We start from the raw sequence: 11,154 nt of genomic DNA, 5'->3' as shown, positions 1-11,154 counted from the left end.
CAGTGAGTCAATGGTGCTTATTTGATTCATGTTCCAGACCCTTCTCTCAATCCTCAATTAGAAAATTATGTCATTCATAGTCTCAGACTGAATTCCTCTGGGAATAATGGCCAGAGTTTCACAAGGACCTTGAGGTTTTCTGTGTATGGAAAGTTTATTTCTTTTATATATTTACTTTTTTGGGATAAAAAAAAAACACTACATTATGCTTATGATTACATATCACATTTTCATCCATTACCACATAATAGTGCCTGTATCTTTCCTATAGGTAGCACTTGAAATAATATTGCTTGAAAATGCCCTCCAGAGAAACAAAATGATTAACAGTAATAATGGCTACCATTTATTCAACACTGAACTCTGTGACAAGTTACTGTGCTCACCATTTCACCAATAAAGTCTACATTATTGTTTTCACTGTTTAGAGTTAAGGAAGACTGATCTAAGCACCAGCTCTAAATGTCACACTGCTTAAAGCAAGGTCTAAATTTGCACCCACGTCTATGTGGATTCAAAACTTGTGCATGTAACTACTGAATTAATTAACACAGAGCAGACCAGAATAGTACCCACTTGGTCCCAAATAGCAAGTATCTAAACTTTTACCTATGCTATTTTTCCTACCAGTTCAGTCTGGGTTTAAAGGTTTGGGCTGTAAGTGAAATGAAGAGCAATATATTAAAAACCACATAAATAAAGGAAAATTCTCATTTACTCAATCATTATGCACAGAACGCCTACTATGACAACATGCCAGGTGGGGTCCTCAGAAGACAGTTCTGGCTTTATGAGAGTCTTCATGTAAGTGTGGAAAAGGCAGAACTGCAACTATATTGCAAGCTATACCATAGCATAAAAATACAGAGAATGCTACATTAACAGTAAAAAGGAGGTGTGTAATCTTTGAAGGATGAGTAGGGCTTTTCCGTAAGAAAAGAGCCTGGCAGGGTACAGGGGGAAAAGTATGTTTAGTTCAAATGTAGTTGTAAAGGGAATGGCATGCTTTATCCCAATAGTAGTGGAAAGTTCAGCAGGGCTGAGGGCAAGATGCTTGCGGTGTGCAGTGAGAAATAATCTCAGAAGCACAGAGAGCAGGGAGAGAGGGTGGCAGGCTTACAAGACCATGCAGCATACTCGGATATCTATGTCTTAAATCAGGCAGGATTAAAAGCTGAGTGCCCACAGGGATCAAATAGGTCATGTCAGATCAGATAGTTATGTCAAGCAGAGCAGGGGGAGTACAAAAAGTGGATGTGGGGGAACGCTGGCCCCATAGTTTCAGACCTTCTTGTCATCTCTTTCCCAAGCAAGAGATCTAATTTTTTTTTTCTTGAGATCTAATTTTTAATAGCTTCACCAGTGGTTTCTGTCCGTGGTATGGACCTCAGCCCAATATCCTCAATATCAATTGCGAGGTTTCAGGGCGCTCCCCAAGACATTGTTATGCATATTCAGGTTGAGTGAGCTAGATGAAAAATGGTTTCCTACACTTTGGTTTTAATCACTTAAAACAAAATGAACAACTTTCTTTTAAAAGAAAATGTTTTATTGTTTGAAGCATATAAAAAATAAACAAAATTAGTATGACATTTCATTTCTTGGGTTTCTCAATGAGCTTATTAAAATACGCACCACTTAGTCTTTATAAACCCTTGATACTGTCCAAAAATTCACTATTAGTAGGATATAAAAAGCACTTAAAACCCACATGGTAGATACAATTGAAGTTACTTTGAAAATTCTAAATGTGGAATTCTACATAAATAAGACTTCACTTTTTTTTTTCTAGAACATCAACAGCATTTTCTCCATTTACCCACCATATAATGGACTGACTTCTCCTATCTTCTTTGTTATTGATATAGGTAGACATACATTTAATGTTTTTTCTTCAGTTCAGTCTCTTATTTAAGATAAAACAGAATGATTAATTTGTAACCAAGATCTTTTAGAATGTCTAGCTAATTTTAATTTTGTTTTGAATCATAATTCATGAAAAAAATAGGAAGACTGTGAGGGGGATTTTTTTTAGGGTACTTATTCAGTTGCCAAAATCACCCTCAGCAACATTTTTGAAGCAAGTGAAGATACATGTGTGTGTGTTTTTAAATACCACCGTTGTATCATTCTGGCTTTTGAATGTACTGAAATCACACTAATGTAATCTTTGTAAAGTGGGATCAAAGGTTGAGATACAACTTAAATCATTCAGATCATTCATCTACAAAAGAAATGTGTGCTTCACATACTTCTAATTGCTCATTTTCTTTCAGATTAGTCAACTAATCAGATATCACATACTAAATAAGGCCATCGCCCTAAATACCGTGTGTGCTATTGCTGGTTGAAATAAGTGTATTCTTGTTTTGCAAATCCTGTACTTTGTGAATTTTATAGGATGATTTTTGATGACATTAGCAAGAAAGAATTTTTCTTTAACTGAAAGAAATACAAGTCAAATCATTGACTAATTACTTTTGACTATAAAACGTTGTTTTAGAGGTAAATAAATTATTTTACCCCAAGGGTGTTTATTAAAGAAATACATTAATTGCTTTAGGGCATTACCTGAAGGTCAATTTGAAATGATTTAACAATGAAATACTAAGATTTGGTTTCTTTCCTCACAGAATATGGACTATAATTGAAAACTGACATTTAAAATAATTTGGGGGAAAATATAGTCCACTGAATGTTTATTATTTTATTTCTGCAATGGTAAGTGGTAATGATTTGAATTAATCCTTGACATTGATCCGTGCGTTTCAATTCATCCTTAATTATGCCTTATTTGCCTTTTGTTCTGTTGCTCATCCTTTTAAGAAAGGCCGTGGAAATTGGCACATGGTTTTGTGGCATGAAGTGTCTTGCTCTGCCTTCCTGCCCATATGTGCATGTGTTCGTTTATTGTGAGTCTGCTCACAGTTTTCTATTCAACTTTTCTGTTGGATAGTATTGAAAAGTTTTTGCTGATTTTCAAGGCAGTCTTTCAACTTGTCCTCTGTCAAAGTCAGTCGCTGCTCCAAGATTGAAACAGTCTGCAAAGAGGAGGACAAAATAATCAATGCCCAGTGACCTGCTGCCGAGGACGATGAGGATCCTCTTGTCTAGGAGCTCATTTTTAGAACTGAACAGTCACCATTTGCCATGTAGTTGACGCAAGAATGAGTCCCAGAACTTGCTGCTTCTGGATCCATATACGCCCCCAGCACCCCGGCACATGATTTGGGAGATCTGTTTTTGATACTGACTACTTCCATCTTTACTCTTTTATCGCTTTAAAAGAACATTTTACTACAAAAACATAACAGATGCACGAAGCTGCATCCAACACAAGTCATTTAATAAATTATTTGCGAAAGTCACCCTGATTAATGGCCACATCTGACAGCCTGCCCAGAGTGCCTTCCAGAGCCCTGCTCAGCTACCATAATAGCCACCATGCTGACCGTTCAGAATGATCTTGAATTTATGGGCTTCTATTTAGGTTTACATCCCTAGACACTGAAACTTGTCTACCCATTTTCAAGATTTGATATGTAATTTGTCTCTTTTAATGGACAAATTTTCACCCTTCCCCGTTCTAATTTGTTAACAGGCTTAGGCCATTTGACTCATTCTCACAAGTCTGGATTTTCAGGGCAGCACACTTGGGGTGCAATTCACTCTATTCTGTCCTTTTTATTTTCTGAGAATTGTCAATGGTGTTCAGAGGGTGAATAAGAACAAGACAGCCCTCAAGCTACTTCAGCCTCTACTCCTTCAGTAGAGAGCACAGTTCTTCTTTCCTGATCTATTAATTCTTGTGGATTACAAATGATACTATTTCAATTCCATCATTTAAAAAGTGAATTAGTTGGTATAATTTATAAGTAAGAGACACTTTCCTCATCTACTACTTAGTAACCCTATTATTTTTTTATATTATGTTTATTTTTACATAATTTTGTACTTTTTTTTTTCATCTCAATTGTAATCCCCGTGGGTTTCCCATCACCAAGTCCAGTGCACTTCCCTCCCCCCACTGTTTTTGATCCCATCCCCCACTCCACCCCCATAAAATGTCTCTGGTATATGGCTGTTCATTATTCTTACTATTTTCTTGCCTGGTCCCTTTATACTCCTGCTATGAGAGAAACCATTGGTATTTTTCTTTTTCTTTCTGGCTTATCTCACTAAGCATGATCTTTTCCAGCTCCATCCATGTTGCTGCAAAAGACATGTGTTTCTTTTTTTGGAGTAACCCTATTATTTTGTAAACTACTATTTGGCTCATACAGGAAAGGCAGGATAAATACTTCATTAGTTTAGTCAAGTTTCAAGAGAATGAATTGGTTCTCTATCATCCTCTGAAGGTAGCTAATTCTTTAAAATATTAGTGTTTGTGAGATTTTTCATATGCCATACCATAAATCATGACTAACCAAAAGCAACAGTCATGCTACATTATAGGTGCCTAATATGGGTCAAGCATTTTGATAGATCCCTTGCATACATTAGTACAACTCCACATGCTAAAGCTATTGATATGTATATTATCAATGCATTTACCACTGGTTAACTCCATTTGTCATCAAAGATGTAATTTCATTTTAATTTATTTCTAACTATAGCTCGGTACTGATAGTTATAAACTCTGCAATTGAAGTAGCTGTCCTGTCACCTATAATTAGTGACTTGCACATGCTTATTTCACTTGCTACTTGCCCAGTCTCACTGTCCCCATTTTGCAGTGTGCTGCCCCGGCTTTTCACTTCTTTCAGAATGTAAAAGAAAGCCAGCCCTTCAAATTCAAAATAAAAACCATGGACATGTAGTAACATTTTAAGTGATCCATTGAATTCTGAATCAGGTAAGAAGCAGGAAAATTGGGTCATAAAAAGGAAGAGTAGAATATAAAATTCATTTGGAGGCTGCTTAACAAGGACCCACATCAAACGTGACACTACAGGTGAGGAAGCCACGGCAAGACTGGAAACACAACAATCACAGCCAGATTTGTCAGGACGCTGGGAGGGAAACTGCCTTTCGAGGAAGGAAATGTCTCATAAACACTGAGAAAGTTCCCTCCAGAACAATAGTGCAAAGTGAAAATTGGCCATTTTAATGCAAATTTCACTGAGCAAAAGTTAAGATGACTCCAAGTCCTCAGTCTTTCCCACAATATGTAGTGGATCCTACATCTACATCCACATGGAAGGCCCCAAGATGTCATCTACAGGGTAAAACATATTCATTGAACTAAACCTTGGCTGTAAATTAGCATCGTATAAACTGCTCTCAGGTTTTGGGAGCTCTGGAGATGAGAACTGAACACCTGTACATTTTTAATTGCCCAGGTAATTAAAATGCAGAGTCAGGGTTGAAAACAAAATCAGATGATTTCTATGTAAGAGTTACTTCAACCTGAAATATTTATTCTGGAAAAGTAGCTAACATCTCTCTAGTTCACATCATAGCCTCTCTTTCTGTAGATTGTGACAAAATTTTCTCTGCCAAATGTTGGTGTCCTCTTCTATATATATCAAAGAGGAACAATAGGACTTCTCTAAGGAGACACTGAATCAGCAGAGCCGGAAGAGAAATCTTTGGTGTATCCATTTCAACATACCACTTCCCTTAAATGATTTCTCTATCTCCAGACCAAGATCCACAGATTCCTTCATTGCAAAGGTAAATGGTAAATTGGCATTGAAAGACCAGGGAAAACTCTAACATTGGAATGCAAAACCATCACTTCAAGAAAACAGCGTCGATGCAAGAAGTTCTGAAGTAGAGAACTTATATAGTGGACAGTCAGAATTCTTTTCAGAGTGAAAGAACTATAAACCTTGCTAATATTTTATTCTAACCAGAAATGGTTAACTAGTGCATTTTTCTCATGGCTCTAAATATTTCTTTGATAATGCCTTAATCTGAAAACACCATCGCTGTTCTTCCTTTTGCCCCTGGGTGCCAGATGCACTGAGCAGGGGTGTGTAGGGCATGCCCAGAGACTCTGCCCTTACCTCTGCAAGATCTTGCTAGAACAGTCCAGTAACGCACTACCAGATTGATGGCTATCTTGAATTTGCCTTGCTAGAAAGGAAAGCTTTTCCTTTGCTCTGCTAGTTCTCAACCTGTTATAACCAGGATTGTTTTGTACATCTTACTCCAAAGTGCAAAGCACAACAACCCACCTGTGTCAAAACATTGAGCTGTTCCATGATATGCTCTAAGGCCTCAGTCACAGCAAGAGGTATGCTTCTTTGACTCTCAGATGGGAAATCACTCATGTCTTCTGTTTTCTTTTTCAAAGTTGCTGATGAATATTCCGATGACATTAAAGAAGGGTTCAAGAAAGATCTGCAGATATCTTCACCCTTGTCTGGATTTCTAACTGTGTTTTCCATTGTCTTTGAAATCATAGGAAAGATTGGAAGAGGTTTATTTTCCATACTTTAAAATTACACATACACATGCTTCAAGTATACCTCTTCTAATTATACCAGTCTTCATTTAATTATTTGCTCTTAACTATAGCAAATTATGAAATTACAATTATAGTATGGAAATTAAGTTAACAGAGAAAAATCATAACTTTTAAAATGAAATAAACTCTATATATCGGAGTGATCAGGTAGCCTACCATTAAGATTGTTAAACGTTGTCTACATCTTAATTTTAAAACAATGATCGCATTGATTAAGCTGTTTTTTTTTTTGTGATTAAGTTGTTTTTAAAACATGCAAAATATCAAGTGGTGAGGATGTAGAGAAATTGGAACTCTCATGCATTGTTCATAGGAATATAAAAGAGTGCAGCTGCTATGGAAAACAGTTTGACTGTTTCTAAGAGGTTAAAGACAATTAGCGTATGAACTAGCAATTCCACTTCTAAGTATGTATCCAATAGAATTGAAAGCCAGGACTTGTGCAGATATTTGTATATCAATGTTCACAGCACCATTATTTGTAGAGCCAACGGTGGAAGCAATCTAAGTATTTACCAACAAATAAATGTAAAATCAGAATGTTGTACATATACTTGTATACACACACACAAATACACACACAGAAATATTAGAATACTCTTCATAGGGTAAGTTTATGCCTCTTGCTCATTGTCCCCCCACTTCACCCACTCTGCCTACTCATCCTTTCCCGTCCCACTCCACCCCACAGACTGGTACCACCAATCTGTCCCCTGTATCTATGTCTTTAGGATTTCTTGTTTCTTTGCTTAGATTTCACAAGTAAGTGAGAATATATTGTATTTTTCCTTCTCCATCTAACTTATTATTCACTTAGCAAAATGTCTCAAGATCTGTTCTTTTCTGTGGCTGAATATATATACCACATTTAAAAAAACCAATTCATCCAACAATGGACAAAAAGTTTGTTTCCATATAGGTATTTTCATTTTCTTCAGATGAACACCCAGAAGTAGAATTGCTGGATTGCATAGTAGGTCTATTTATTTTTTTGAGGAACCTCCTTACTGTTTTCAATAGTGGTTGCACCACTGTACATTCCTGCCAATACCATACAGGAGTTCCCTTTTTTTCATATTCTTGCCAATACTTGCTTCCTGTCTTTGATAATAGCCATTCTGAAATTTGTGAGGTGACACATTATTGTGGTTTGACTTGTATTTCTCTGAAGATTACTGACATTGAACATCTTCTCAACAGCCTGTTGAAAGTCTGTAAGGCTGCTTTAGAAAAATGTTGATTCAGTTCCTCCGCCCACTTTTCAATGAAATTTTTAAATTAAGTTGTATGAGTTCTTTGTGTATTTTGTACATTAACACATTATGGGATATGTGATTTGTAAATATTTCCCCCTATTCAGTATGTTGCCTTTTCATTGTGTTGATATTTTCCTTTCCTGGGCAGAAGTGTTTTAGTTTGATGTAGTCCCATTTGTTAATTTTTAGTTTTGTTGTCTTTTCTTCTATACCCCCTCCTAGGGGTTTTATGGTTCCTGGTCTCACATAGAAGTCAGCTTTAAGTTATTTTTTTGTATATGGTATAAGAGAGTAAATCAGACTTTATTCCTCAAAAGCTTATTTGATGGTTTCCGGTGGCACAGCATAAGGATGTTCTGACAAATGTAAAGGCAAAAGTAGGCATTTCATAATAAAGAAAATAAATGCCTGAACTTTAGATATATGTTTAATAAGTGGGTTAAAATAAGTCAGTTGGATTTATATCTTTCTAGTCTTGCTTTAATTCTGTAAGTAGAAAACAAGACACACAAATGTCAGAAATGTCTATCCGAAAGTGGTCTTGACCTTTCTAGCTACAGTGAATTTCCCATCATTGAAGGTTCTAAAATAGACTTGGGTGGTCGCTTCTCAGAAATATACAAACATCAGATCAGGAAATTCAACTGAGCACCCTTTAGATCCTTTTCATTCCTAACATTCTGAGATTTAAAAATCACTACACACACACACACACACACACCCTGAAACAGGCAAGGATAACAAAACTTCTCTCTTGCCTGGACAAAAATAAAAGCAAATATTACTTTTCAAGAAAAACTGGATCATTTATTTCTAGTGATAACATTTAAAATAGGGCTTCAAAAATCTGTGTTTAGGGTCTAAAGAAATGAAGACATATTATTCATTTAAAAAATCACTTAATACCTGTGTGCCAGGAAAATTTCCTGATGCTGCAGAAACCAGGTATTAGTTTTCTACAGCGCTATAACAAATTGTTTAGTGTCTGAAAACAATACATTATCTTAAAGTTCTGGAGGTCTGAAGTCCAGAACAAGTCTTACAGATCTAAAATCAAGGTACTGGCAGAGGCTTTTTCCTCTGGGAAAAGGATCTATTGTCAGTGAGGAGCTACTTCTTGTGTTTTCCAGCTTCTAGAGGTTGCCTGCAACCCACAACTCTTGCTGCACCCCACCTTTCTCTGTTTCCACGGTCATGTCTCCTTTCGTCCCCACCTTCCCTCAGAAGTACCACTGTGATAACCCCAGATAATCTCCCTATCTCAACATTTTAAATCATATTTATGAAGTCATTTATGACACATAGAGAAACACGGATTCTGGAGATGAGGACAGGGACATCCTTATAGGACAATTATTCTACTTACTATAAGGAATAAATAACAAAAGAGACCCAGCTGACATAGGGCTATACACCAGTGAGCAAAGTGGGGTATAAATAAAGAAATGTGATGCAATGGCAGGGTGACTCAGATCATGGGGAAAATAAAACCTGGTAATGTGCTATATTACAATGTAGTATATTGGTGAATTTTTCTTGGAAGAGTGGTGGAGAATAAATTTTGGGCATTGTAAATTCCAAATGCCTATTAGACTTTCAAAGGGATAAAAGTCGTGAGTGCAATTAGAAATATATGATTCCATATTTCTGTGGAGAGGTTGGAGTTACAAGCATAAAGTTAGAAGTTATTTGAATATATGTATGTTCACCATTTTTATTAAGGATACAACTGAACAGCCAGATGACAAGGTACACAAGGCAACGTCTGGAAGGATCCTAAGAGCAGTAACTCCTGGTCCCTTGGAATCAGAGTGTTAACCCTGTAAATATTTACAGCCATGGGTCTCTATGCCTAATACCCTAACTCTAGGGGAACAGAAGTTAACAATTCTTTTGAGGAGTTTTGTTATAAAGGGAACAGAGCAATGAGACAAGAGCTAGAAAGGGATGGAGGGGCAAATGAAATCTTTTTTTTTTTTGCAAATGAAATCTTATTTTTAAAGATGAAAATGTAGTATAAATGTGTGCTGGCAAAAAATATGAAATAGAAAAAGTAGTAATGTCACAGGACAGTGAAAGGGAACTACTTGGCAAGCAGATTAGTCACATAGCACCAAGGCTTCTGGAGGGTTGCAGAAATACATTTAAAGTGCAATTAGTCAGCATTGGTGTCTGGTCAAATTCAGTAGGCGAAAAGTGATCTTAGCCAAGTTGAAGTGTTCAGTCAAAGTGGAGGACTGGAGGAAGTGGTAGGCAAATAGTGGGAGGCTTTACATGGAGTTTACCACCAGCACAAAGAATTCAGGCAGTCATTGAGTTCATCTGAGAATTCTGACACGGAGAGGTGGCTGTCTTTCAGAATTGACTCACAGCTGCTCTCTTTGCTTCTTTACTTGAGATCAAAAGCCAGTGTTAACCAAGGAATGGATGGAGTGACCAGGAAACAGAGAAAAAGGCTGGGGACTCCCTCATGTGGGGCTGATAACACGCTCACAAGGCAGAATTCACTCTGCATTTTGTAAATGTCTTAGGAATGAAAGGGCAGTCCTGACACAGAGACCCACATTTTTCTCTCTTTTATATCTGCACAGTATATTTTGTATCCTTGAAAAACAGACCCACCTCATCAAATCTGAGTAAAGGTATTTCTAGGATAAATATCAAAGAATGCCAGTGAAATTTGTCTCCCAGATGAAATCCACCTTCTGTTTGTCACTTGGAAGAAATCATACATTTTTTTTTTTTCTCATAGAGTCTTCAGGCTTGGAAGACAATACTTTACACAGGGCATTGATTTTATCTTTTCTACAAACCAAATTGAAAGTTTCATTTTTTATCAGAAGACTTGAAAATCTCAACTTCTATGTAGAGAGCTACCAGTAGCTCAATGACTAATTCAGTCACCTTGGAAAAGACAGATGAAACCACAAAGCTACTGGCTATCTTTGTCTTGAACTTTTATTCTCACTTGCAGAAAAACATTAATTTTGAAGCCATAGATGGATAGGATACAACTAACTCAAATACAATGTGTACAAAAATATCCTTTGATATTTCACCTCTTATATGATTAGCTATAGAAACTACAGATTGGTTAAAGGAAGAATTGTCTCCTTATCTCCTGTACTGTGTCTAGAATACTGTATGTACCAGACAAGTCTAATTAGTGATAAAGTACTGACCAGAATTATCTGAGGGAAGGCAGCAAACTTGTATCAATGAAATAGAATCAGAGTTTTCTCTTCAGAGTTATTTTAAAGGAAAAAGCCTATAGGCATATGTTATCCTAAGAATGCTAGACAATTAGAAGATAAATAAAACTTTCTGTAAATTCAAAAGGAGAAATAAGTGGTGATGACTTCTTCGAATCCTGCTATTACATTTCAAAAAGGTACAAAAAGAGGACTCATTCTTATTATCATT

General features: G+C 36.5%; 1 protein-coding gene across 3 annotated transcripts in view; it reads right to left on the bottom strand.

Moving 5' to 3' along the window:
• Window positions 1-1,565: 1,565 nt before the first annotated feature.
• POC1B (POC1 centriolar protein B) overlaps window positions 1,566-11,154 on the bottom strand; it is a 72,021-nt gene continuing 62,432 nt past the window's right edge. For all 3 annotated transcript variants that reach the window (XM_012720685.1, XM_004675830.2, XM_012720684.1), the window contains 2 exons: window positions 6,183-6,398; window positions 1,566-3,041 (listed from right to left, as the gene is read on the bottom strand). In XM_012720685.1, coding sequence (XP_012576139.1) covers window positions 2,937-3,041; window positions 6,183-6,398 — 321 coding nt within the window. In that variant the 3' untranslated portion in view covers window positions 1,566-2,936. The remainder of the gene's footprint in view (window positions 3,042-6,182; window positions 6,399-11,154) is intronic.

Source organism: Condylura cristata, unplaced genomic scaffold (assembly GCF_000260355.1).
Source record: "Condylura cristata isolate star-nosed mole 26May11 unplaced genomic scaffold, ConCri1.0 scaffold00004, whole genome shotgun sequence".
In the NCBI taxonomy this organism is placed as follows: domain Eukaryota; kingdom Metazoa; phylum Chordata; class Mammalia; order Eulipotyphla; family Talpidae; genus Condylura; species Condylura cristata.
The sequence above is the reverse complement of the archived record's forward strand: the minus strand, read 5'-3'. Positions and strand labels throughout refer to the sequence as shown.